The sequence below is a fragment of the Carettochelys insculpta genome, chromosome 22, assembly GCF_033958435.1.
Source record: "Carettochelys insculpta isolate YL-2023 chromosome 22, ASM3395843v1, whole genome shotgun sequence".
Lineage (NCBI taxonomy): Eukaryota > Metazoa > Chordata > Testudines > Carettochelyidae > Carettochelys > Carettochelys insculpta.
Genome location: NC_134158.1, coordinates 18,378,485 through 18,405,739, shown reverse-complemented (window position 1 = coordinate 18,405,739; position 27,255 = coordinate 18,378,485). Strand labels below are relative to the sequence as shown.

The 27,255-nt window shown below is 64.5% G+C and overlaps 1 protein-coding gene across 17 annotated transcripts; it reads left to right on the top strand.

The window, feature by feature from the left end:
• The first annotated feature begins 491 nt into the window (after nucleotides 1–491).
• On the top strand, nucleotides 492–27,222 carry DMPK (DM1 protein kinase). Of its 17 annotated transcripts, none has more exons than XM_075016494.1 (15): nucleotides 492–813; nucleotides 10,993–11,084; nucleotides 12,226–12,309; nucleotides 13,380–13,475; nucleotides 14,510–14,658; nucleotides 18,469–18,562; nucleotides 18,789–18,989; nucleotides 19,506–19,688; nucleotides 21,105–21,190; nucleotides 21,620–21,725; nucleotides 22,130–22,272; nucleotides 22,561–22,658; nucleotides 24,119–24,183; nucleotides 24,488–24,564; nucleotides 25,701–27,222. In XM_075016494.1, exons 1-15 carry the CDS (start codon nucleotides 654–656, stop codon nucleotides 26,008–26,010), a joined length of 1,944 nt encoding a protein of 647 aa, XP_074872595.1. In that variant the 5' UTR covers nucleotides 492–653; the 3' UTR covers nucleotides 26,011–27,222. The 17 variants fall into 17 exon arrangements, 11 of the variants coding, with proteins under 11 accessions (XP_074872595.1, XP_074872593.1, XP_074872592.1 ...); XM_075016492.1 differs by having other exon boundaries at nucleotides 19,425–19,673; XM_075016491.1 differs by having other exon boundaries at nucleotides 19,425–19,688.
• The last annotated feature ends 33 nt before the right edge of the window (nucleotides 27,223–27,255 follow it).

Below are 27,255 nucleotides of genomic sequence, written 5' to 3'. Positions count from 1 at the left end.
ACACCTGGGTAGGAGGCTCGGCCTCTGTCCAGTGATAAACCTCCTGCTCTACCTGTCGAGTGAGAGTCGCTCCCGGCTGGGGATGGGGTCAATAGGAGCAGGGCTAGGGGTGATGCTGGCCCAGGACACGAACCCACCACGGACCTCTGGGGTCTGGGCAGCCACGGCCCTTGCCAGAGGGGGGCCTTGCCCTGAAGCACTGGGTGCTGCTGTCCGGGGCAGCCCACTGCGCTAGCTGGCCCGATCCCCACCTGCCTCTAACCCCAGCTCCGAGAGGGGGAGCGTGGCCTAGTGGTTAGAGCGGGTGGTGCGGCAGGACTCCCCCGGGGGCAGGTGGCTTTGGCTGGGGTTAGAGGGAGGAGGGCGCCTAGGCGGGCGGCGCTGGGACCCGGAGAGGGCGCGGCAGCAGGGAAGGGGTTAACCCCCCCCTCTCCCCGCGGTACATGGGCAGTGGGTGCGGCCCCGCCAGCCCCCGCCCCCTGGGCCGGGCGGCTCCGAGTGCTGCGCTCCCAACCCGGCGCGGGGCGCAGGCGGGCGGGAGGCGCCGAGGCGGGCGCCCATCCCCGTGGCGTTGGGGCGCTTGGCCGGATGAGGCCGCTCGGCCTGTGAGCCGGGCCGGGTCGGGGCCCGGGGCCCGCGGGCGCGCGCGCGCGATGTCGGCCGAGGTGCGGCTGCGGCAGCTGGAGGCGCTGGCGCTGGACCGGCGCGTGCTGGGGCTGGAGGCGCTGCTGGACCTGCTGCTCTGCGTGTGCAGCGAGCTGGGCGCCTCGCCCCTGGCCGGCGAGAAGCACATCGCCGAGTTCCTGCGCTGGGGTGAGTGATCGCCGGACGCCTGGGTCCCCCTCGGGTCCCCCCTCCCCGGACGCCTGGGTCCCCCCTGCCGCCAAGGGCCGCGACCCCCTCCCCTGACGCCTGGGTCCCCCCCGCCCGGGCTGCCACCCCTCTCCAGTCCCCCTGACCTGAGCACCCCACCCCAGCCACCTGGCTGCGCCTCTCTCCCTGCGCTGGATACCTGGGTCCCCCTTGGGCTGTGCCCACCCCCCGCCAACCCCTGGGTCCTGCCCCAGCCAGGGCACCTCCCTGGCCAGGTGGCACACTGGGGGGGCACAAAGCTCAGTGGGGTGATGTTGATGGGGGTGTGGGCTTGGCTGTGATGAGCCTGGGGATGCCTAGCCGTCTGTGGGGGGTGGGGGGGACAAGTGACTGGGCAGTGCCAGCAGGAGGGGCCTTACATGGCTGGCATCTTCCTTGGCATCACCCAAGAGCCTCAGGGTGAGTGAAAAACAAAGTTAAACCCACCTTGGCCTCCAGCCCCCCACTAGTTGGGGGGAGATGATGAATTGCCCCACAAACTGAGTGGTGGGGGGAACTAGGGGATTACCCTGCCCCTGGCCCAGCAACCCCCCAGGGAAGGGTCCCGGGAGTGGGGCAGGTCCCCAGGGCTTTGGGCGGGGCAGGAGGCCGGTTGTACATGTGAGCACCAAGTGTCCAGTGATGTTGGGGGCCTGGGGGGGGTCACAGGCCTATCTGGTAGCTCCTGCAGGCAGCTCCTCGGAGTGGGCGTCTGAGCCAGCCTGGCCCCTGCCCGCCAGGGACAGAGCCAAGGAGGGGCAGAGAGCAGTGGTCCAGGGCATGGCGGGCAGCACCCCACCCAGGAATAGAACCCTGGTGTCCTGCCGCCCGCCCCCATCTCACCGCTGAGAGGGGCCAACCTGGGGAGTGAACCTGCCTCGCCCTCCCCAGCAGGAAAGGGAGTCGCAGAGCAGGGACAGGACTTGACTGTGGGTTGTAGGAGGGAGGAGACTAGAACCCAGGAGTCCTGGGCAGCTGCTCAGGAGAGATGCAGGTGCCACCCGGCTGATTGGCAGAGAGCACGCCCCCAGCCAGCAGCCTGTTTTTGTGGGTGGTGCACGCCTGCCTGTGCCTCTGTGCACAGAACAAAACTTATTCTGCTCCTGGATGGGAAAAGGGGGATCATCGGGAACACTGCTCCTGACCCCCAGCCCCCCTCTAACCACTAGCCCCTGCTCCCTCCCAGAGTCAAGGGTGGACCTCTGGAGTCCCAGCTTCCCCCAGCTCTAACCCCTAGCTCCTGTGCCCTTCCAAGAGTGGGAGAGAGAACCCAGGAGTCCTGGCTCTGAGCCCCACAACCACTAGCTCCTGCTCCCTCCCAGAGCCAGGGATAGAACTCATGAGGCCCAGCTCTAACCACTAGCCCCTGCTACCTCCCAGAGCCCACAGCACCAGTCAGTATCCTTGGCCTGGCAGCCCCCTTTCTGCCCCGCAGGAGCCTGGAACACTGGCTGGCAGCAGGGCCTGGGAGAGGCCTGGCCTTGGAGCACCCTCAGCGCAGGCGCTGCCCCTGGCCCCATCCGGGGCTGGTGCCATGTCCAGTCTTGGAACCAGGCTGAGAGCCCAAGAAACTCACTTCACATGGGCAGGGGTTGGGGCGGAGACTCACCGGGTGCTCCAGGGTCAGTGGGGGACGGATTGGGAACAATGTGGGGAACCTTCTCCTGACACCAGTGTCCCCCCTCCCCCCTGCCCGCTTGGGTGATACCAGACTGGAGGCTGCCCTGGTGTGGGTCCCACAACCCCTCCCATTCTGCTCTGAGCCCCATCTCCCAAGTGGTGTGGAATCAGCCGTGGGGCTCGGGGCTCCTGCCACCGCCCCTCAGGTGACAGCCCCCAGAATTCCCACCCCCAACCCAGCCCCCCGAGTGAGCACAGAGCTGCAACGGGCACCTCCAGAACAGACCCAGCTGGGCTACCCCCACCTGCCAGGAGAGCGGCTGGGAGCCAGGACTCCTGGGGTCGCCCCAGCGTGCTCTCATTTCTTCCATCCACACGTGGAATAAACTTTCCTGTGCACCAAGGCACATGCGAATGTGAACCACCAGCAGAAGCCAAACCGTAGCTGTGGGCGCTCTGCTAATCAGCTGGGCGGCGTTGAGCTCTCCCAACGGGCCACCCAAACACCCTGCTTACAGAGAACACCGGCTCACACTCCAGCTCTGGGAGGGGAGTGGGGACCAGTGGTTAAAGCTGGGCGGTGGGAGCCAGCTGGGGAAGTCTAGCATCAGGCGTGTGCCCTGGGGGCTTTTAGATTTTGTGGGGGCCCCGGGCTCGAGGGTGGAGCTGTACTTAAGGGGTGCAGAATGTGTCAGGGGGGAGTCCAGGCTGAGGCGGAGGGTTGGGGTTTGAGAGGGGGTGAGGGATCTGGCTGGGGAGGCAAGTGTAACGTACACACCCACGTGTGGTTCTCTGTCTTGTGTAGTGGTACCGAGACCACAGCACGAAGAATGTGTCCCCTACAGCCTAAGCTGAGTGCCAGCTGGCCTTTACCTCAGGCTGTACAGGTGCTGCACAGAGGTCCCAGGTTCGAGTCTCCCTGGGGGTAGTTACACCAGCTCTGGGGTGGGGCCAGGCATGAGGGGGTGTGGGTGCAGGAGGTGGGTCCAGGCTGGGAGCCAGGGGTTTGGAGCATGGAGGGTGCTCAGGACTGGGAGTGCAGGGCTTGATTAATGGGCGGGAGTTAGGGTATAGGCGAGGGGCTGGGGCAGGGTGCTTACCCAGGGCAGTTCCCTTTAGGTGGCACAGGTCCCAGGGGGAGGTGGCTCTGCGTACTGCCCTGTAGGAGACTGCAGGCACCACCCCCACAGCTCTCATTGGCTGCCATTCCTGGGGGCCTAGCCTGCCTGGGAAGGAAGCGTGTGGAGCTCTGCTTGCAGCTGAGCTGTGCTGTTCCCCCCCCAGGCAGGGCTGGAGCACAGGGGCTTTGGAGGCTGAAGCCTCAAGAATGCTCTGCACTTTTGGAGGCCTGGAAATCTTTTTGTGGAAGGGGGATGAGGGGTTCCCGGAGATGTCACATGACAAGCAGGGAACCCAGGTGTCCTGGGCACGTGCCTGGCAAGCTAACCAGCCTGCCCATCTTTTGTTGGGGGGGGTGGGGACTAGAAACGGGGGAACCCGTCCTCAGCCTCTGGCCGCTACCACAAGGCAGGATGTGGGCTGAGGAGGATGGGCTGGAGGTGTGTGTTTGGGGCGGATCCCGGAGCTGGGGAGGGTAACGCAGGCGTTGCCTTCTGAACTGGAGAAAAGCCATTGCCCAGGGGCTCCCTCGTGCTCCCCCACCCACCTCTGCCAATGCCACCACTCCTAAGCAGCAGCCCCCACCAGCCCAGCCCTGGAGTTCCCCTCCAAAACAAACTTCCAGGACTCCATCCAAACTGACCCCCAATGTTTTCTGGAGTTCCAAGGCCAGCACCCCTGTCTCTTTGTCCCCCCCCAGCTCTCCTGTCACCCTCTCAGGCTCCCTCTCCCCTGCTCCGGCTCCCTTCTTGTGCTGGGACCTTATAAGTAGAGGCCCCACCTCCCCCACCCCCTGGCATCCTCTCCCGGCCAGGCCTGGTGCATTCCAGATCTCTGTTAGCATCACACAGCTGCTATTGTTCAGCCTGGCTGGAGCCTCATGGCACAGGCATGCCAGCTGTCTGGGGGAGGGGGCTGCCTGGGCAGAGCTGAGCCATGTCCCTGGGGCTAGCATGCTGGCCAGGCAGAAACTGTATCCCTGGGGGCGGCTGGGAGAGCTGGGAGGCTGTACCCAGAGGCTGTTGGAAATGTCCCATTTGCTATTGTGACTTCAAAGCACCCAAGACTTTCTCCAGGATGGATTGTCCTGGGATCATGGGACAGGGCTGGGAGCCAGGACTCCTAGGTTCCCTTCTCAGCTCTGGGAGGGCAATGGTGCCTAGTGGTTAGAACAGGGGTGGGGTTGGGAGCCAGGATTCCTGGCTTCTGCTACCAACTCTGTCAAGGGAGCGAAGTCTGGTGGTTAGAGCAGGAGACTGGGAGCCAGGATGCCTGGGTTCTCCCCCAGGTCTGGGAGGGGAGTGGGTTCTGGTGGTTGGGGGGGGAGGAGCTTGGGAGCCAGAATTCCTGGATCTGGTTCTCAGCTCTGCGAAGGGAGTGGATTCCAGTGGTTAGAGCAGGCAGCTGGGAGCCAGGATGCCTGGGTTCTCCCCCAGGCTTTGGGAGGGGGTGGGGTCTGTGGTCTGAGCAAGGGGACAAGGGTTCTGTTCCTGGCCTTCAGTGGATGCACTTCCCTGTTCTGTGACGCAGTTTCCTGTTCGGGCGATGGAGATGCTGACGCTAAACCGACAGTTTGAGTGAGGGGCCAGGCGCTCAGCCGGACAGCGCCAAAGGCACTAAAATTGCAGCCACTTCTGGGGCGGGGCGCAGCGCAGCAGCGGCGTAACAGCCGCCCAGCACGAGAGGAGGCAGAACAGGGCACAGATGCCCTGGAGTGCTGCTTGCTGGACGCTGGCTCCTGCTCGTGGGATGGTGAGGAGAGGAGGAAACGGAAAAGGCCACAGACTGAGCTCCCCCAGCCCCCAGCCATGCCTCTCCCCCAGCTGGGAAACAGGCCCTCTTTGGGCCTCACTCCATGGGGATCTGGCCATGTGTCCTGGGAGGGTGTGTCCCCTTCTGAGCCCCAGTGGGCTGGAGACTCAGTTCCAGGTACTGCTGAGGGGAAGCTCGCAGCGCCGGGGGCGCCCAGCAGGGCACGGCTTTGGGGAAGCTCGCAGCGCCGGGGCTGTGCCGGCGGGGCACTGCTTTGGGGAAGCTCGCAGCGCCGGGGCTGTGCCGGCGGGGCACTGCTTTGGGGAAGCTCGCAGCGCCGGGGCTGTGCCGGCGGGGCACTGCTGCCAGACAGGTCACAGTGCCAGACCTGGAGCACCATGCCCTGTGTGGGTCCCGGCAGGAAAAACCTCTGTTTTGGCAGGAGCCCCAGCTGCTCGGCCAGGCCAGCTGGATCCGCTCCTTTTGAGGAGAAGCTGGCACTGCCGCCTCTGCCTCTGGGCCCGGCCTGGGCTGTGCGGCCGCAGGGGGATTTGTTGTCTGTGAGCTGGGAGTCTGTGCAATGCCATAAAAGGCCGGCTGCTCTCGCCGCTGCCCCTGGTCCCTCTCGCTCTGTGCTGGGAGCTCAGTGCCAGGTTAAACACAGGCCCAGGCCCCACAGCTTATGGGGAGCCAGCAAAGCCCAGCTGGGGGGCAGGCACCACAGCCCCCCCAACAGCTCTAGCCTCAGAGCAATGCCCTGCCTGGGGGATCCTTCCCTTCCCCTGCCCCAACAGTGCCCCCTGCTGGGACAGCCTGGGACTGCCCTAGCCAGGTGCTCCCCCCCCCAGTGCCAGCTTCCACCCTGCACCCACAGCGCCTCCTGCTGGGAGAGGCTGGGACTGCCCTAGCCAGGTGCTCCCCCCCAGCGCCAGCTTCCGCCCTGCACCCACAGCGCCTCCTGCTGGGAGAGGCTGGGACTGATTGACCATGAAATAAATTCATCGATGCAAATTAATAAAACATTGCTAGATTTGCAAAGCAGCAGTAGGGCTCAGTGGTTAGAGTGGGTCAGGCAGGGGGAGGGGCGAGGTGCCAGGACTCCTGGGTCCAGTCTCAATGTGGGGAGGGGAGTGGGCCTAACCCGCACTTCCATCTGGTTGCCTTGATTAGACTGAGACTGATCCCCTCACCCACCCCGCTTGTGCAGGGCTGGTCCCCTGTGTGACCCCTCTGCTTGGGGTGTGGGGAATACTGGTGAGCGTTGGGCAGGGCAGGGAAAGGGAGCCGGGGGTCTGGGCTGGATGTGAGCGGCTGGTATGCACGAGTGGGGGAGGGAAGCTGGAACAGCTGGGGTGCGTTAATGGGGTGAGGGCCTGGGGGGCTTGGGGCACACTGGAACAGTGGTGGGGAGCTGCAGCTCACCCCAGGCCTCCTGGGTGTATGGAAAGTTTCCACGTGCAGGAATTTCCCCGCCCAGGCTGGCTGGAATCTGAGAACCGCGGCAAGCCCAGATTCCCAACCCGGCCACAGCTTGAAATAGGCGCTGGGGGGGTCTCCTCAGTGCTCCGAGCTCCGCCCCCCCGGTGGGCCAAAAATAGCTCTGCACCTTAACTAACATGCTGCTGTTCTGCTCCCAGCGTGGCCCAGCCAGGGGCAGTGCCTGCCAAGCTAGGCTCTGACCCGCGAGAGAGAGGGGCTGCAGGAAGGGCTGTAATTGCTCAGCTTCCTGCCCAGGGCAGAGGGAGACCCTGTTGTGGAGATTAGAACCAAGGAGTCCTCGCTTCCAGCCCCACCCCCGGCTCTGACCACTAGACCCCACTCTCGTCTCAGTGCTGGGGAAAGAACCCAGGAGTCCTAACTCCCAGCCTCCTGCTCTGACCACTAGACCCCACTCTCGTCTCAGTGCTGGGGAAAGAACCCAGGAGTCCTAGCTCCCAGCCCCTCCCCCCGCTCTAACCACTAGACTTGTTTGCTTTCTCTTCAGCAAGCGAGTCGGACCCAGCGCCCTGCTGGCTCGCCTGTCACCTCGCCAGGGGCCGGATTTGGCACTGCTCCATTTTTCCATGAGGTTTTATTCATCATCCCGCTAGGAAGCCGTGGTCTGTGGGGCGTTTTGGGGCATGGCTGGGAGGGAGAGATGCTGCGGAGGTGGTGGGGTGCAGCCAGGACAGGGAGCTAGGTGGACTGTGTTGCTGTTAACCAGGACGGGATTATGGGCCTAGAGGATGCAGGGGCAGGTGGCTGGGGAAGTGGGGCTGCCCCATGGCAGTCGCTGTGGGGCTCTGAGCTAGCTGTGGGACCAGCCCTGCTCCCAGCAGGGATGGGGGGGAGCAGCAGGGTTGGACCCCTGGCTCAGCTGGGACCAGAACACCTGCTCCCTGGAAGGGTCACACCCCTGCCTGCGTTGCCAGGCTGGCCTGAGTCCTTGGGGTAGTGCCCCAGAGAGAGACATTGCCCAGCGCTGCCCTGAATGCCCACAGGCAAGGCTGCCCTCTCTGCGTGGCTGTCCCGCTGTGCCAGGCGCGGGGGGCCTCAAACATCCCCCCGCCCCGACGGTGTTTACATTCTCATCTATTGATAGACTGTCCCAGCCTGCCCCTGCCAGGCCAAAGGGGGCAGATCTAGCTCTGGATGCAGCCTGGCTGTGTCCTCCCATCCCTGCCCCTTCAGCCCCCCCAGCAGCTTCCAACCTTCTGCAGCAGGAGACCAGCCTGGCGGGGAAGGAGGCACCTGAGCCCTGGGCTGCAGGCACCGGCCAGCACAGCTCTGCGGCCTGGGCAGCACGAGGGAAGGCTGGTTTATTGTACGGCTGCAGGAGGGGAACGTCTCCCCAGACATCTGGGGTGCGGGCGGCTTCTGCGGCATGGCCACAGGCTAGAGGCTGTGCTGGGTGAGCCCAGGCCCGCGTCCCATCCCATCCCATCCCAAAGTGCCTGCCTTGCAGCCAGGCCTGGGAGACCCACAGCAGGTCGAGGGGTTAGAGGAAGGGGCTTGGGAACCAGGACATTTGCTCGGCTTTAAGCGGAGGAGGAGAGTGGTGCTTAGTGGTTAGATCACCAGGGTTGGTGGGTGTAGAGAGCCAGAAGCCTGGGTTCTATGTTGTCTAATGCTTAGAGAAAGGGGCGGGAGGGAGGCCGGACGCCTGGGTTCGCCAAGCTGCCAGCAGGGAGCAGGAGCAAGTGTTACCACCCGCAAAACTTGCTAGGGGTGTGTTACGCTCCTTCCCCGGGCAGAGCCGTAGCACCAGCCAGCCTCACGCTGCAGGCGTCGGGCTGGGTGCCAGTGAAGGATCTTAGACGCCCCCACCTGCCCACTGGCTAATGCCCTGGCCCCCAGCCAGCCCCATCCCACTGCTCCCTCTGCCCCTCCCTCGGTCAGCCCCCGCTGCCCCTTTGCTCGCACACAGGATGGGCATAAGGGGTCTGCCCCCCCGCAGGCTGGGGGCTCTTTGCAGGGCTGGGGGTTGGCTGAGGTTGCCCCTAATTTTTCCCCTCTGTGGGTGGAATAAATTTTATTCCACGCACCAAAGCATGTACATAGGTGCACCGCCCATGCAAGCCCAGGCTGCCGGCTGCGGTACCCTGCTAATCAGCTGGGCAGCCCCTGAATCTATTGTGTGTCTGCCCAAGTGCTCAGCTGATGGGGAACACTCCCCTGCAGCCACCTGCTCTGATGCCTGACAGATCCCTCCTCCTTCTGGCACTAGGGGGGCTGTGGAGGGCTGGACACAACTCCTGTCCTTGGCCTGGCACAGCAAAGCTGCTGGGGCCCAGCCTTAGGTTTGGCTCAGACGGCAACCCTGGGCCCCTGTCCCTGTCCAGCTTCCAGCTCCCTGCCTCTCCCTTTGTCCCCTGGGCACCTTGCAAATGGAGCTGAGAGGCTGCAGTGATGGGATGAGGTGGCCAGAGCGGGGAAGCCGCCAGCCGAGAGCTGCACTGAAGAGGCTGGTCATGGACACAGAGTGACCCAGAGCACTGGCTGAGTGAGGATCTTGTAACCAGGGTTTTAACTTGCTCTCCCTGTAAACTAACGAAGGGTCCTGTGGCACCTTATAGACTAACAGAAAAGTTTAGAGCATGAGCTTTCGTGAGTTAACTCACTTCTTCAGATGCTGGATCTTCAGATGCAGCATCTGAAGAAGTGAGTTAACTCACGAAAGCTCATGCTCTAAACTTTTCTGTTAGTCTATAAGGTGCCACAGGACCCTTCGTTGCTCTACAGATCCAGACTAACACGGCTACCCCTCTGATCCCTGTAAACTGAGCACTTGGCTGGCCGCCCAGGAGAGAGTCAGGGGCTGCCTAGCTGATTAGCAGAGCGCCCACGGCTGGCAGCCTGTCTTTCTACAGGTGGTGCACCTGTGCACAGGTCTCAGCGCCCATAATAAAATTTATTCCACCCACGGATGGAAAAATGTGGCGGAAACCCTGCCACCAAATGCAATGGAGATGCTACAGCCCCGGGGTTCACCACTTCCTCACCGGAGTCGCCAACAGGTGTAGAAGCACAAGCCCTAGGCTGCCAGATGCAGTGTCTGCCCCCTGCAGCCAAGCAGTGTGGACAGGCCCCTTTTTGTGTTAACAGGCATGGCTACCGGGGGGCAACCAAAGTGCTGTGTCCACGGCTGCGGAGGCCCTGGGCCCCTTGTGTTTTCACTGATGCTGGTGAAAAATGACACTGAATCCTGCCCCCTCACCCTCTCTCCTGCAGAGCAGCCGGGAAATGAGACATGAGCAAGCACTGGCTAAGGCCATGAATGAGCAGCTGGAGTTTGGTGCCCCACTGCCCTGGGCTGGCTGCACTGTGGCCCACGGTGTTCTCCCAGCACTGGAAGCTTGGGGGCTTTTGCTGCAGAAAATAGGCCCCCTGCCTTCACTGAATCAAACCCTACTGCAGACGGGGCTTTGGCAGCATGACTGTTCAAACCAGCTGCTGCGCTCCACCCCAGAGGTGGCTGCATTGCGGAGGGATCTGGCTGGAGGGCACAGAAGCCTCTGGAGCAGGGAAGGCTGTTGATAGAGTCGGGCTGCAGGCAGGTGTTCAGAGGGCCAGTGCTGGGCAACTCGTAAACGTGGTCCCCACCCGGCTGACACGTGCAAGTCCTTACTCCTGGCACCTGAGCCTGGCCTGCCCTCAGTACCAGGTGATCAGGCCCTGGAAGATTGGGGGTTTGGGGGGGCTCTTGGATGAGGCAGCCCCAGAGTTGTGTGCATGGAGAGGGGAGCTCTGCAAGTACCAGACCCCACTGTACCCTCCTGCTTTCCCCAGGCCTCCTGCCCCCTGCCCCCAAAAAGCCAGGTGTTCCAGCCCCATTGACACATGTCCTGGCCCCCCAGCCCAGCCTGTCCCTAACAGGGTCACTGCACCACCCCCCACGCAGGCCCTGGTGGGGTCAGTGGCAAGGGGGCAGTGATGGTGTTAGCTGATGGAGGAGGCAGAAGGCAGATGCACCCCTCCCAATTTCAGGGCCCTGCTTCCCCATGGGGAAAGTTTCCCTCCAACCCCGTGTCAGAGGGATGGAGACCTGCAGGACGCATGGCGGTGGGGAGCCGATGCAGGGGGGTGGTGCACGGGGCCGGTGCCCTCAGGGTGGTGAGTGTGACCCCCGAGCAGCTTCACTGACCCCCGCCCCTTCCTGCGCCCCTGCAGCTGAGCCAGTGACCACCCGGCTCAAGGAGCTGCAGCTGCAGCGGGAGGACTTTGACATCCTGAAGGTGATCGGACGCGGCGCCTTCAGCGAGGTGAGGAGAAGCCGGGCTCGTGGCTGGCACGGTAGCTGGCATAACGCCTCCCCAGGGTGCCTGGGGGCCCAGCTCGAGGTGGTGTGCATGACGGGGGGGATCCCAGCTGCCGTGTGTCCATCTGAGCTGACATTGCCGGGGCCCCCACCCACCAACCCCCGTCGGGGTGCAGAGGGCCGCCGTGGGGGCTGGGGTCTCCGTTCAGCAGCTAGCCCAAGGACCTAGGAACAGGGGTTATGTCCAACCCAACGGGCAATGGTTATTTTTAGCTTGTCCCCACCCTCGCCCGAAAGAATTGAGCAAAACAACTGTGTGGAGCGGCCTGGGGGCCCTCCGCTGCCTTCTGCACAGAGGAAAAAAGACTTTGGGGTGGAGAAAGTTTGCCCGGCCCCGGCGTGAGCTCTGCCCAACAGGGACCATTTCTTTCCCCAATGCCCAGACAACCTGCGGAACTCACCGCTGAGGGGGTTGTGAAGGCGAGAGGGGAAATCGGTTCACAAAAGACTGAGCTACGTTCCTGGAAGACAGGCCTGTCCATTGGCCAACCTGGTCGGGGAAACCGCTCCTGCTCCCAGTATCCCTACACCTCTGAGTGCCTGCACGGGCCGACAAGGGAGGGCTCACTCGATATGAGCCCTGTTCTGGTCACCCCAGCATTTGGCCCTGGTCACTATCACAGGCAGGACACTAGGCTAGCTGGGCCATTGGCCTGCCCCATTCTGACTGCTCAAAGTTTTCTCTTGCCTGCCCAGTCTGGAAGGAAAGGCCTCCTGGCCACAGCACCACGGCCGGTTGGATGCAGGTTCAATCCTTCGGTGTGCTGGCTTGGAACAGGGCTTAGTGCTGCAGAACCCAGCGTCTCTGCCCCACAGCTCATGACCCAGGCCAGGTAGTTGGTGCCCCTCTGGCTGGCTATGAAGGGGGAGCCCCAAGCTGCCCCTGGTGCCCCACTCTGTAGCCTTGCTCCGGTGCTGGCAGAGTCTGAGTCCCAGGGCAAGGGCAGTGCAGCCCTACAGCACCCCAGGCCCAGCCTGGATCCCATGGGGCTGCCCAAGCTGGTTACACAGGCGAGAGGGGGAGGCACCGTTCCTGCTGGTGCTGGGGGGCCTCGGTGCCAGCCACGGGCCCTGTGCTCTGGCAGGTGGCAGTGGTGAAGATGAAGAGGACGTCGCAGGTGTACGCCATGAAAATCATGAACAAGTGGGACATGCTGAAGCGTGGCGAGGTGGGTCGGCAGGCTGGGGGCAGGGAGCTGGGGGAGGGGAGCTGGGGGCTGACCCCCAACGGGCTTCGGGCTTCAGTTGTCTCCTCGCTAGGGCCTGGGGCCTTGCTATGGCCACCCTGGTAGGAATGTTACCCATTGCCCCCATTTGGTTTGTCCCCCCCAACCTGGCCCAGCTGTCACCCCCATCTATGGCGTGCCCCACCCCTGCCCCCCAACACGGCCCAGGTGTCACCCCCCCACTGCTTCTCCTAGGCCCTTCCAGCCAGTGTCCTCCTATGTCTGCTCCCTCACCAGCAATAAGCTCCTGGCCCTCTGCCCTCCCTGCCCTGGGGCCTGCCCTGTGCCTGGCACTGCAGGGTCAGAGCCCCCATCTCTGGCCAGCCCGGGCTGCAGGAACACAGAGCCCGGAGGAGTGGGGAGGTGATTTCCCAGCTGGTGGGCGCAGGGGGAGAGCTCTGGGTCCAGTCAGGAGAGGGGTGAGCAAATCACAAAGGGTCCAAGGTGGGGGTGGGGGGGGTCACTTAGGCCACAGGCTGTGATGTGGGGGCTGGTCTCATCCTTTGGTGCCAAGTCAGAGACAAACCTCTGCTGGGCTCAGCTGGGCGGGTCGGACATGGGCTGGGGCTGGGAGCTGCAGCCAGGCCATGGGGGTCCGGTTTGAACAGCGGGTGCCAGGACCCCACCAGAACAGCTCCCTGAGGGGCGTGTGGCACTGGCCATCCCTCCCCCACCCCGGGCTAGGCCGGGGGGTTTCTGAGCGACCGGCCCTGGGAATTCCCAGGGCAGTGCCGGGGGCCTGGTCGTGGCATGGGATGGGTCACCGTGGGTCGTTCCCTGAGCCCAGCCCTGGCACAGCCCGGCATCCCCACCTGCTGACTGGCCTGCCAGCCCACAGCATTGCCCCCGACAGCCCCAGGGCATTGGCCGTCTGTCCGGTCCCCCGCCCGTTCCCCCGGCCAGGGCAAGGGCGAGGGCAGCTGCCCCTAGCCGCAGGGTAGGGCCCAGGCCCCCTCAGGGCCTGGCTGAAGGCTGCCCCTGCCAGCCAGGCTCAGCACCTCTCCCTGGGGCAGGTGTCCTGTTTCCGAGAGGAGCGCGATGTGCTGGTGAACGGGGACAAACGCTGGATCACGCAGCTGCATTTCGCCTTCCAGGATGAGAACTACCTGGTGAGCGGCTGGGGCCGGGCACCGCCAGAGGGCAGGCGGGGGCAGGGCTGGGGGCATGGGCCCCTGGGAGGGTGGGGCAGGAGGCAGGGGCACACGGCAGCCAGGGCAGGAGATGTGGGAGGTGCAGCAGGGGGCAGGGAGGGGACCAAGCAGGAGGGATGGTGCACACGAGAGCAGGGCAGGGGCATGTGGGTGGGTCGGGGGATGCAGCCCTTGGGGGCAGGGCAGGGGGCATGCAGCGGGGGTGGGGCAGGGAGCAGGGAGCACTCGGGGGCAGGGCAGGTAGCATGCGTGGGGGGGCACAGGACGCACTGGGGGAGGGGCACTTCTACCAGCGTTTCCTTGCCCTGCCCTCTATGCAGCCCATCGGCCCAGGGACGGGCCAGTCCAGACCCAGCAGCCTGGGGTCTCCATGGGAGTCACACTGGGGACCGGCCAACCCAACCACACAGAGATCTGCTCTCTGTCTGGGCACATACTGGGAAAGGGCCGCTCTGGCCCCTCCAGCCCGTGCTTTGCAGCAGGGGCACACAGGGGCAAGCCACACCAGGACCCAGAGCCCCTTTAGCCAAGCACATCTATAGGGAACAGAGCGGAGCCCTTGTGTGTGGGATGTTATGAATGAAAAATCTCTCAGCGCTCCTGCCACCAGCTCTCTGGGAGGGGAGTACTGCCTGTAGGTTAGAGCAGCAGGGGCTGGGAGCCAGGACTCCAGGGTTCCCTCCCCGCCTCTGGGAGGGGAGTACCGCCTGTAGGTTAGAGGAGCAGGGGGTGGGAGCCAGGACTCCTGGGTTCTCTCCCCGCCTCTGGGAGGGGAGTACTGCCTGTAGGTTAGAGCAGCGAGGGCTGGGAGGCAGGACTCCTGGGTTCCCTTCCTGGCTTGGGGTGGGAAAGAGGGAAGCTCGGTAGTGTAGCTACAGTGGGTGTAGTCACCCTGAGGCCTGCGCCCCCCACCCCCATGCTGCCAGCCCCATCTCCCCTGCTGCTTTGGCCTGCCCAGGGGCCTGGTGACACCTCCTCCCCACTCCCCTCAGTACCTGGTGATGGACTATTACGTGGGGGGCGATCTCCTGACGCTGCTGAGCAAATTCGGGGACCACTTCCCGCTGGACATGGCCCGCTTCTACCTGGCCGAGATGGTGATGGCCATCGACTCCATCCACCGCCTGGGCTACGTGCACAGGTGGGGTGCCCCTGGGGCCGGGCGTGGTGGTGAGAGCAGATGGGGTGGCCTAGGGGGGTGGGGGGGCTGGCGCTGAGCTGCGTTCTCTGGAAGCTGGGTGCATGGACGGTGGCTCAGGAGAGAGCCCAAAGCTGCCCAGCAGAGGGCCCACAGCGAGGTTTGTTTCTCCCGGTGGTGCATGGCTGCACATGCCTCTGCGCATAAAATGCATTCCACATGCAAATGGGAAAGACTAGAGGGAACATTGATCGGGATCCAGCCTGTCTGATCCTCTGGCAGATGCCCCCCGTTCCCCCCACCCCTTCTCCAGCCAGACCCCCTCACTCCCACTCTCCCTTGGCCCCCTTCTCCAGCCAGACCTCCCCCCACCCAGCTTTCCCCCCCGCCCCTCTCTTGTGTGCAGATCCTGGGCTCAGTGAGCTCACCTAGCTCTGGAAAAGCCCCTGCCAGGGCCCTCCGGTGAGTTACCCTCCACCCAGCATCCTGCTCTCTGGCTGGGGTAAACCCTCTGGCTTTACCTCCTTGGGGCCAAGCTGTCAGGGTTGTCAGCCGCCCATGAGCTCCCTGCCGGGAGTCTGGCTGCCTGGGACACCTATGTGGGGGGGGCTCTGCTGGCTGTAGAGGGGCAGAGAGGTACTGGACACCTGAGACGTGGTGTTACCACCGAGAACAGGATGTTACAGCCCTGGCCATTGGGGCAGTCCAGTTCCCAGCCCCTCTTTCCAGTCCCATCTCCCTCCTCCATGTTCCTGGCCCCCTACAGCTGTCCTCAGCAGCTTTAAATCCACTATCCTTTAAATCCACTTTGGTACCAAATGACTGGAAGACGGCCAATATAACGCCAATATTTAAAAAAGGCTCTAGAGGAGACCCTGGCAATTATAGACCGATAAGTTTAACATCAGTACCAGGCAAATTAGTAGAAACACTAGTAAAGAATAAAATTGCAAGGCATGTAGAAGAGCACAAATTGTTGGGCAAAAGTCAGCATGGTTTCTGCAGAGGGAAGTCGTGTCTAACTAATCTATTAGAATTCTTTGAAGGGGTTAATAAACATGCGGACAAGGGGCACCCAGTGGACATAATATACCTAGATTTCCAGAAAGCCTTTGACACGGTCCCACACCAAAGGCTTTTATGTAAATTAGGTGGTCATGGGATAGGAGGAAAGATCCTTTCATGGATCGGGAATTGGTTAAAAGACAGAAAACAAAGGGTGGGAATAAATGGTAAATTTTCACAATGGAGGAGGGTAACTAGTGGTGTTCCCCAGGGGTCAGTCCTGGGACCGATCCTGTTCAACTTATTCATCAATGATCTAGAAAATGAGGTAAGCAGTGAGGTGGCAAAGTTTGCAGATGACACCAAGTTGTTCAGGACAGTCAAAACCAAAACAGATTGTGAAGAACTACAAAAAGATCTCAGCAAACTGAGTGATTGGGCAGCAAAATGGCAAATGAAATTTGATGTGGGTAAGTGTAAGGTAATGCATGTTGGAAAAAATAACCCAAATTACACGTACTACATGATGGGGTCAAATTTAGCTACGACAGATCAGGAAAGGGATCTTGGAGTTATAGTGGATAGTTCTCTGAAGACATCCACGCAGTGTGCAGCGGCAGTTAGTAAGGCAAATAGGATGTTAGGAATTATTAAAAAAGGGATCGATAATAAGACAAAAGATATCATACTTCCCCTATATAAAACTATGGTACGCCCACATCTTGAGTACTGCGTGCAGATGTGGTCTCCTCACCTCAAAAAAGATATATTGGCATTAGAAAAGGTTCAGAAAAGGGCGACTAAGATGATTAGGGGCTTGGAACGGGTCCCATATGGGGAGAGGCTAGAGAGACTGGGACTTTTCAGTTTGGAAAAGAGGCAATTGAGGGGCGATATGATAGAGGTATATAAAATCATGAATGGTGTGGAGAAAGTGAACATAGAAAAATTATTTACCTTTTCCCATAATACAAGAACTAGGGGACACCAAATGAAATTGATGGGTAGTAGGTTCAAAACTAATAAAAGGAAATTTTTCTTCACACAGCGCACAGTCAACCTGTGGAACTCCTTGCCGGAGGAGGCTGTGAAGGCCAGGACTCTATTAGGGTTTAAAAAAGAGCTTGATAAATTTTTGCAGGTTAGGTCCATAAATGGCTATTAGCCAGGGATAAAGTATGGTGCCCTAGCCTTCAGAACAAGGGCAGGAGATGGATGGCAGGAGATAAATCACTTGATCATTGTCTTCTGTTCTCCTTCTCTGGGGCACCTGGCATTGGCCACCATCGGCAGATGGGATGCTGGGCTGGATGGACCTTTGGTCTGACCCCGTATGGCCGTTCTTATGTTCTTAGGGGTGGAGCCCGAATGTCCAGGCAATAGGACTTACTGTTGTTTCCGGGGTGAGCTCACGGGTCGTGTGAGCTGTACCTGGCTCTCGCCAAAGAGTAAACAACCTTCTCCCTCCCTGCCCCCCACGGAGGGGAAACTGAGGCACACACTGTGTTCACAGAATCATAGAACTGGAGGAGACCTAAAAAGCCATCGAGTCCAGCCCAAGGCAGGACCAAACCCACCCAATCAGCCTCACCAGGGCTTTGTCCAGGCGAGACTTAAACACCTCCAGGGATGGAGACTCCACCACTTCCCTGGTCAGACCATCCCAATGCGTCACCCCCCCCTCCGAGGGAAAAAGTTTTTCCTAATGTTCAACCTGGACCTTCCCAACTGCACGCCCATTGTTCCGTGTTCTGCCGTCCGCGACCCCCTGGGAACAGCCTCTTTGCAGCCTCCCTTCCCTAAGTTGAAGGCTGTTATCAAGTCCCCCCTCAGTCTTCTCTTCTGCAGACTAAACAGTCCCAATTCCCTCAGCCTCTCTTGATAAGTCATATCCTCCGGCCCCCTCATTATTTTGGCCCGCCTGCGCTGCACGCTCTCCAGTGTGTCCCCATCCTTCCCACATCCTCGTCAGGGCGAGCCCAGGAAATTCTCCTGGGATGGGCGTGCTGGACCCCTGCTGTCAGGACAGACCCCACAAGGGCCCTGTGCCGCCGACCCAGACACACACGATCGCTGCGGTGCACAGAGCCGCGGCCGGGCAGCGTCCTCAGCCTCTGGCGACCTGCCCCCTCCCCACCCCGACACTGGCTCAGCCCCAGCAGCCTCACAGGCCTGGCTTCCCAGTCATCTCATGGGTCCCCGGGCCGGGCGCCAAAGTAATCACGTGAGCCCCGAGGCCTGGGAAGGGTCAGGGCCAGCAGAGAGGATCCCCGGGGACGGGGGGGAAGCGGTGGACTGAGTCCGGCTAGCGCAGGGGGTGGCGAGCTGGACAGTCAGACGGGGTCCCTGGCCTGGGGAGAGCCCTGCGTTAGCACCGCTGGAAGGGCAAATGGAGCTGCTGGGGCGGCGGGGACTTTGGCTTCCGGCAGGGGGCGCTGCGCTGCATGGGGCGGGGCGGGGTGGGGTCCCGGCAGGGGGCGCTGTGGGGCAGGGAGCGGGGCGGGGACCCAGCAGGGGGCGCTGCGCTGCAGGGGGAGGGGTGGGGGCCCGGCAGGGGGCGCTGCGCTGTAGGGGGAGGGGCGGGGGCCCGGCAGGGGGGGCGCTGTGCTGCAGGGGGAGGGGCGGGGGCCCGGCAGGGGGGCGCTGCGCTGTAGGGGGAGGGGCGGGGGCCCGGCAGGGGGCGCTGTGCTGCAGGGGGAGGGGCGGGGGCCCGGCAGGGGGTGCTGTGTGGCCAGGAGCATTGCTGGGGGGGAAGCGGGGCTCTGTTACCCCTCCCCACAATTGTCTCTGTCTGTCCCCATCCCACAGAGACATCAAACCCGACAACATCCTGCTGGACCGCTGCGGCCACATCCGCCTGGGGGACTTCGGCTCCTGCCTCAAGCTGCGGGAGGACGGCACGGTGCGGGCGCCGCCTCGGGCCGGCCAAGCCCTCTGTGGCACGGGACACGGAGCAGGGGGCTCCCGGCCTCTGTCCCGCGTTGGCTCGGGCTGAGCCTGCCACGCTGCCAGCCTGGCCCGGCCCGGGGGGCAGGTGAATCCACAGCCACAGCTGTGCGGCTCCCTGCAGGGGTTGGAATGGTCCCCACCCACCGGCTGAGCCCCTCCTCCCCTCTGCCCGCCTGCAGGTCTGCTCGTCGGTGGCCGTGGGGACCCCCGACTACCTGTCCCCCGAGATCCTGCGGGCCGTGGAGGACGGGAGCCACGTGTACGGCCCCGACTGCGACTGGTGGTCGCTGGGCGTCGTCGCCTACGAGATGTTCTTCGGGCACACGCCCTTCTTCGCCGACTCCGTCGTGGAGACGTACGGCAAAATCATCCACTTCAAGGTGGGCGCCCCTGCCCCTAGCTCCGGAACCCAGCTTCCCAGTCCCCCCTTGCCCTCTGCCCCCCATCTCCAGCCTCAGTGTCCTGCCCCCATCTCCGCCCCCATCTCCAGCCTCTGTGTCCTGCCCCCATCTCCGCCCTGTGTGTCCTGTCCCCATCTCTGCCCCATTTCCAGCCTCTGTGTCCTTCCCCCTTCTCCAGCCTCAGTGTCCTGCCCCCATCTCCAGCCTCTGTGTCCTTCCCCCATCTCCGCCCCCATCTCCAGCCTCTGTGTCCTTCCCCCATCTCCAGCCTCAGTGTCCTGCCCCCATCTCTGCCCCATCTCCAGCCTCTGTGTCCTGCCCCCATCTCCAGCCTTAGTATCCTGCCCCCCCGGCTCCGCACCTGGCCCCCCCGGCTCCCCCAGCCCCCCTGAGCTGAGCCCTGCTGCGTTCCAGGAGCACTTGTGCTTCCCGCTCTCGGCGCCGGATGTGCCGGACGAGGCCCGGGCCCTGATGCAGGGGCTGCTGTGCCCCCAGGAGACACGGCTGGGCCGCAACGGGGGCCGGGACTTCCGGGAGCACCCCTTCTTCGCCGGTGTGGCCTGGGAGGAGCTGCGGGGCTGCACGCCGCCCTTCGCCCCCGAGTTCGCCGACGCCACTGACACCTCCAACTTCGACCTGGTGGACGACTGCCTGACGGACATGGTGAGCGGGGGCGGGGTAGGTCACCTTTTCTTTCTCACCCTTCCCTTGCTGTTGCCCCCCCCGCCACTGCCCTTCCCCCCACCCCCAGCCAGGCCACATGGCAACACGCAGCCAGGCTGGGACCCTCGGGCTCTGCAGAACAGCCCTAGAGTGGAGGGAAGGAGCCCCCTCTGTATCCCGCCCCCCGGTGGCTTGTGTAAGGGCTCTGCTCTCAACCTGTGTGGCATAGCATGGGGGGGTGGATGGGGGTGTGTGGCTAGGGGGTTCTGCACTGGGGTTATTCCCTGACCCCCAGGGCTATAGGGGTGGTCCAGTGGTGTAGGGGTACAGAGAGTGGAGACCATGAGTTAGAGCAGCCCTGAGGCTGCTCTAGTAGGGGCCGGGGCAGCTTCCCCCTTAAACTGAGCCCCTCTCCAGTTCCCGCTCACATGTCATTAGCCAGTGAGCAAAGTGGCTGGGAGTGTTGCCGGCATGTCCTGGGCCCAGCACTGACTGCGGGGTGGGGCGGTTCGCCCTCTCCTGGGCACTGACAAGTGACTACGGGTCTGGTGGCCGAGGACCAGGACCAGGACCAGGAGACCTGGCAGGGGGCGATGTCCCTTTAACCTGCTGCTGGCTGAGATCCCTCCTGGTCCCCCTTTACCCTCCTGCCCCGCTCACTCCCCCACCACCTTTCCTGTGTGGCACAGATGCAGGAATCGACTGTACATGGAGCTAGCTTTAGCTTGCACGGCCAATGCAACCAGCACTGTGCTAGCAGGACCTGCCGTCATGGGGGCAAGGCCTGGCGCTGGGTGGGGGGGGCAGGGTGCAGCAGAGATGGGAGGGTGCAGGGCAGGCCCTGTTCATGGGTGGGGAGGAAGGTGTGGGACACATGAGCAGGCCCTGTCAGTAGCATATGGGGCTGTGGGGTGGCTGGGCAGGTCCTGCCGGTGGCATGTGGGGCTGTGGGGGGGCAGGGCAGGTCCTGCCGGTGGCGTGTGGGGCTGTGGGGGGGCAGGACAGGTCCTGCTGGTGGCGTGAGGGTCTGTATGGGGGCAGGGCAGGTCCTGCTGGTGGCGTGTGGGGCTGGGGGGGGGCAGGGCCGGTCCTGCCCGTGGCGTGGGGAAATGTGGGGGGGCAGGGCAGGTCCTGCTGGTGGCGTGTGGGGCTGTGGGGGGGCAGGGCAGGTGCTGCCGGTGGCGTGTGGGCCTGTGGGGGGCAGGGCAGGTCCTGCTGGTGGTGTGGGGGGGCGGGGCAGGTCCTGCCGGTGGCGTGGGGGAAAGTGGGGGGCAGGGTAGGACCTGCTGGTGGCGTGTGGGGCTGTGGGGGGGCAGGGCAGGTCCTGCTGGTGGCGTGTGGGGCTGTGTGGGGGCAGGGCAGGCCCTGCCCGTTGGTGGGAGTGGAGCCTCAGCCCCCGCAGTTCAGGGCCCTGCTCGGTGTCGCCCCCAGGAGACGCTGTCGGACGTCATGGAGAGCTCCCCCCTGGGCGTACAGCTGCCGTTCGTGGGCTTCTCCTACTCCGGCACCACCCTCAAGTAAGGGGCGCTTGGGGCATGGGGTGCGGGGGAGAACGACGCAGGGCCTGGCCCCGGGGAGGGAGCCATCAGGGACCCTGGCTTGGGGGTTATGGGACCTCCCCTCTGCCCAGCTCATAGGGTCTGTGCCTGGCGCTGCCAGAAACCGGTCCCTGTGCAGGGCCTGCTCTGGGGGAAATGGAGGCTCCCCTTCCTTGGGCCCTGGCTGGGGCCTGACGGGGACACGGGGGGTCCCGGTGGTGGGCAGGCCACAGGGATGCAGGACCAGGGAGCCTGCGGCTGGCTTGGCCAAGCTGGAGAAGCCACTGGGGGCTGGCTGTGGTGGTACAGTGGGGGTGGGGGGCTGGGGCTGGCCTGGTGGAGTTGGGGGGCACAGTGGGGTGGGGGGCTGGGGCTCCAGGCCGACCCATGAGAGTCCCCCCCCCTCAGACAGAATGAGGCGGGGGAGAGGGGCCGGGACGTGGCCATGGAGCTGGAGTGCGATCGGGGCCCCCCCTCGCAGGAGCAGCCCCCGAACCTTCCCCCCACAGACCTGGTAAGTGGCTGAAACTAGGGGTGCGATCAGCTTCCTACCGTGGGGTCCTGACCTGCAGCCCCTGCCAGCCCAGCCGGTGTCCCCCACCCCGACCCACAGCCCCTACCAGCCCAGCCGGTGCCCCCACCACGACCCGCAGCCCCTGCCAGCCCAGCCGGTGGCCCCCACCGCAACCCGCCGGCCCAGCCGGTGCCCCCCACCCTGACCCGCAGCCCCTGCCAGCCCAGCCCTGGATGCGGGTGGTTGAGGGCAGTGGGGGTACATCGCGGCCCTGATGAAGCTGAGCCTGGGAGGGACGAAACCCTCCTGTCTCGTCCCTGTGGCAGCCCTGCCTGGCCTGGGGCCCTGGCCCCATGGTGCCCACCCAGCCCCGCTCCTCTGCCACCGCTGCCCGTTCCCTCCAGGCCTGCCCGCCGCCCGACGGGCAGAAGTTGGATCTTGCCGCCTTCCTGGAGCTGCAGGCGGCCTTTGAGGAGGAGCTGCAGGCACGGGAGGGGCTGCGGCAGGAACTCAGCAGGGCCACGGTGGCCAGCCAGACTTTCTCCAGGTGGGGCAGGGCCCGGGGGCTGGGGCTCCTGAGGATATGGGGGGGTCAGGGGTATGAGCGGGGGGGGGCAGGATCCCCAGGGCTACGGGCAGTGGGGGGCTGGGACCTCAGGTGGCAGCTGGGGTAGGGTGGGGGTCAGAGCCCCGGGGGCCTGGAGCTGCGGGGGGAGGGGTGTTTGCATCCCCTCCCAGGCTCTGACTGGCACTGGCGCTGTCGGGGCCCTTTGGGTTGTGTCTTGCTGGTGCCAGGACTTGGACCCCTGACCCTCTCCCGTCCCGCCCCCTGCAGCCGCCTGCAGGAGGCCGAGAGCCGCAACCGGGAACTGGAAGCTCAGATCAAGCGATTGGAGGCGCAAATCGAGGGGATGAAACTGCCTGGGGAGGAAGGCAAGTGCCCCTCCCCCTCCTGGCTGTGCCCTGCTTCCCCCTCCCCCCCCAGTACTGGAGGGTTTTCTGGGCACCACTGCGAGAGCCAGACCCGGGATCCTTCCGGCCTAAGCCTGGGGGCCTCCCTGCCGTGGCGCCAACCAGCCACCGAGAGCCGCGCTGGCCCCCCAGGCCCCCCGTGCCCGGCCTTGTCGCCCGCCTTCCCCTCAGGGCCTTGTTCCCCTGCCCCACCCCACCTGGCTCCTGGCCCCACGCCCCACGCCCCACCTCAGGCGGGCAGGTGACTGATTTTCCAGGAGGCCCAGCTGGAAAGGACCACGGCGGCCCCCCAACTGGGCTGGTCCAAGCCAGGTCCGTTCCCGCCTGTCCCGGTACTGCAGGGGGGCAGGGGCTCACTGTGCTCCCCACCCCCGAGCTCTGGGGGGGGCAGTGCCTGTGAGTGACAGCAGCGTACACCCCCTCCCCCACCCCAACTCCCTGCCCCAGCCAGGAGACCCCTCGTGCACCTGAGATTCCTCGTTTCTGGCCCCCCCCCCCCGGCAAAGCTCAGCCCCTCCCACCTCTGGCCCCTGCCCCAGCCCCAGCCCAGGTGGGGAGAGTGAAGCAAGGAGGGTGGGAGTGATGGGGGGGGCCTCGCAAAGGGGATGGGCCTAGAGGTTCTGTTCTGGACTACTACAAAGTTTCTTCCCTCCCCCCGCCCCCGCCCCTTCTTCCCCTGACTCTTCAGGTGCTGCCCTTGCCCCTCCCGGCCCTGCCCCACGGCTTCTCTGAGCCCTTCGGCCTGGGACTCCTTTCTCCTGCCCCCTCCCCCTCCCGGATCACCTGCCCTGTCCCCGCCTCATTCCAGGCCACAGCAGCTTGTGGCAGGCGCCCACCGCTGGACTCCTGAGCCCGCCCGCACGTGGCCATTAAACACCTGCCACGTCCCTCCCCAGAGGTGGCCGCATCTCCATGCCAGTGGGGTCCCCCCGCATAAGCCGCCCGATCTCCAAGGCGCATGGGGGCCTTCTGAGGCTGGTGGAAGGGAGCAGAGCCGGGCAGCACAGTTTTGAGTCCAGCGAGACGGGGGCCAGTGACCCATTCCAAGGCGGCTGGCGACGTCCGTCTGTCCCAGCTCTCCCCGGCTTTGGCTCTGTGTAGCTGCGGGTGTGAGCTGGGTCTTGGCCTCAGACCCCTGGGCTACTGCGTCACTATATGGGGCAGTGCCCACCGGTGTCCTGCCCCCCCCGACCCCCCCCCGTCACTCCACATTACTGGAGCCAGCCTGACATGCTGTCTGAGCCTGCCTGTGGGATGGGTCCCTGCATGGCTGGGTGGTGGTGGGGGCCTGTCTGCTGGGGTGCACGGCTGCATGGCTGGGTGGTGGGGGGGCCCGTCTGCCGGGGAGCACCACTGCATGGCTGGGTGGTGGGGCCCCTCCTGAGGCCCCGCACGGTCCCACCTCTCTCTTTTCCTTGCAGCTGCTGTGGGGCAGCCCCCCAGCTGTGCTGCCCCCTGGCCGTGCCGCGTGGAGCACCTTGCTGATGTAAGCCTGGCCTGGAGCGGGGAGCTGGGGCTTGCTGAGGGCTCCGCGCTGGGGCTGGTTGCCAGGCTCTGACCCCCCCTGTGCCTGCTGGGGGTGGCACGTGGCTCACGCCTGTGGCAGTGCCTGGCAAGCCAGGGCCCAGCAGAGGGTGCACCGGGGAGCCACAGGGGGGCTGTGCCAGCTGTGCCAGGGCTGGGGGGGTAAGCAGGGCCCAGTGCCCTCACCCCTGGGGGTCGTGGCCAAGGGAAGCAGCTGGTTCCCTGTGCCGCTGACTGGGGCATCCACGCTGTCTCCTTCCAGCCAGGTGGCACCAGGGCAGCTCGGCGCCGTGAATCCCCTCTCGTGGTACCTCTGTACCGCCACTTGCTGCTCTTTTCTCGGGTACGTCTGGCCCCACTGCTCACCTGCCCGCCTGGCTCCTCGCTCACCAGCCAGCTCGGGGCCCCTGTCTGGCTCCTCACCTGCCCGCACACCTGGCTCCTGGTCTGCCCCCTCTATGTACCCCTGCCCGGCCCTGTGCCCCCTGCTCTGCCAGGTTCCAGCTTTGGGCCTCCAGCTGGGTCCAATGCTCTGCTCCCGTGGCCCTGGGGCTTCTCTCCCGCCCACCAGCTCCCCCCATGTGTCACCCCCCCCTCCCAGGTCCTGCCAGTCCTCCAACCAAATGGCCATTGCATTAGCATTGGTCATACCCCCAGCCTTCCTCCCCTGCCCCTCACAGAGCCTGTGGGGGGGCACATACACCCCGGGGGGGGGGGTTTCTCCTGCTATCTACTCCATCCTCCAGCTGTGACTGGAGGGCAGGTGGGGATGAACCTGACCCCCCCCCCCCCCCCCCCCCGTGTGATGTGACCCTGGACCACCTAGCCAGAGGCAGGGGCTGAGCATCCAGTCCTGGTCTGCCAGCATCTACAACTGCCCCTGGCCCCCCTGGGCTGGGGAGAGCGCCACCTGCCCAAGGAGAAAGGCTCAACACCCCTCCCTTTCCCAAATAGCCCCCAGCCCCGCTGCAGCTCTCCCTCAAAGCACGGGGCTTTTCCCTCATCACTTCCAGCCCCCTCCCATGTGACACCCCTGCCTGGACCCGCCCCCCCCCCCCCCCCCGACCACCACAGCAGGCCTCAGGGGCCCCACCGACAGCCCAGCTGGGCTTCCCTGGGGGGCGGGGGGGGGGGTGCAGGTGTGGCTAGCAAAGCTGCCAGTTTGTGTGGCATGGACGAGACCCGCTCTGGGGGTTGCTGGCACTGAGCCGACCCCATGGCAGGGGAGTGGCTGGACTGGGGTGGGAGGCAGGGAATGGGACATGGGGCCTGCCCCTATAGACGGTGCTGGCGCCAATCTGGCCCCAGGGCGGGACCAGCTGGCTCAGGGGCTGGGGAAGGAGACAGGATGTGTCTCCGATAGGTTCAAGCGGCTCAGCTGCAGGCCAAGAACTGGCTGAGGCGGTGGGGGGCAGCCCCCAGGCGCTGAGCCCTGTCCGCCCGCCAGGGCGAGTTGCTGATGATGCATTTCCCTTGCAGGTACCTAGGCCCTGCATTGCCGAGGCGGGATACCTGCTGCTCTGTACCAGCGGCTTCGGGCTGGCAGCACCTGGCCAGGGCCCAGGGGAGCCATCCTGAGCGGGGCTGGGCATTTGCCCTGCTGCCCCCACCTGCCAGGATCCAGCCAGCACCGTGGGGGTGTCCCCAACCCCTCCTCCCTTGGAGGCCCTGCAGCCCAGGCCCAGCCAAGAGCAGAGCCAGGGGGCCCCAGCTGCCAGCACTTGAGGGCCACAGGCCCCTTCGCCCCCAGAGCCAAGCTGCGGGGTTCAGGTGTTTCCGACTATCGTAGGATCCTTTGGTCTGGCTCCTCCTGGGCCTGCCCTGGACCGTGGCCACTGGCCGGATGCGTCCTCTCCTGCCCACCGGCCCTGCAGCCTCCCCACCGTGGAGCCCCACCAGGCCCCTCCGCATGGGCCAGGTGACCCCTGCCCTGCTCAGCCCGGGGGCCACCCACCCCCACCCCACCCCCCGCCCCGGGAAACAGGCAGAGCAGGAGGAAGAGAATCACGTAAAGCGACCCAGCAACGGGGGGGCGGGGCCGCAAAACGGACAATCAAACCCAGCAGCCCTGGCTCCTGGCCCCCCCCACCCCACCCCACCTCACTTCAGCCACTCGCCGCGCCCCCCCCACCCCCCAGCCGGAGCTAGAGCCCAAGCTTCCTGGGGCCCGGCCCCTGCCGCCTTAGGCCCCCAGGCTTGACCCAGGCTGCTTTGGATGGCCCCAGTCCCTTGTGGGGAGGTGTTCCACCCATGCCGGGCAGCCCCCCGCCCACATTGATCGCTGCTGCCCTCGGGGCCTGCTGTTACCCAGCCCCATGTGCCCCACTCCCTTTGCCCTGGTGATCCTGGGTCCTTTGGCACTGGCCTTGCCTGCCCCCCGCACGGGAAGAGGAGGAGCCCAGTGGAGGGGCAGCTGGGGGCGGGGAGAGAGAGACACCTGCAAAGATGCAGCTGAGGGAGCCCAGCCTGATGGGAGCTGCTCAGTGGCGACAGCCGGGGAGGGCCCTGCTCCTCCACAGCGCCAGCCCCCAAGTGCTCTGCTGCCCCTCCCCCCCATCCCAGCGCCAGGCTGCCCAGGCCATGAGGGCACCATTCAGCAGGGCTGTGGGCTGGGTGGGGGTGTTGGGACCCACAGGCTCAATGCTGTCCCCAGGCACTGCTGTTAAAGACCGAATTTGTGCTGCTAACTCTCCCAGCACCTGCTGTTCCGCCTTCTGCCAGGGAGGGAGCCCCCCCCCCCAGCAACACCCCCCCCACTAGTAATTTATTTCTAGGGTTGGCCTCTGCCCACTTGCCCAGCCCACTGGTGCCCCCTGCACCTCCTTGCCCCATTGTATGCAGGGGGAGAGGGGGGGATCCTGGCAGAGCTGCCAAGGGCTGTTTTGCACTTTGACCCTGTTTATTTATAGCACCTCCCCATGTATTTATTGGCCCCCCCGGTGCCCACTGAGGTGGGAGGCGCAATGGGGGTGGGGGGGAGGAAATAAAAAAGCTGAATGAGTCCATGAGGTGGGAGCTTGGTGCCACGTGCACG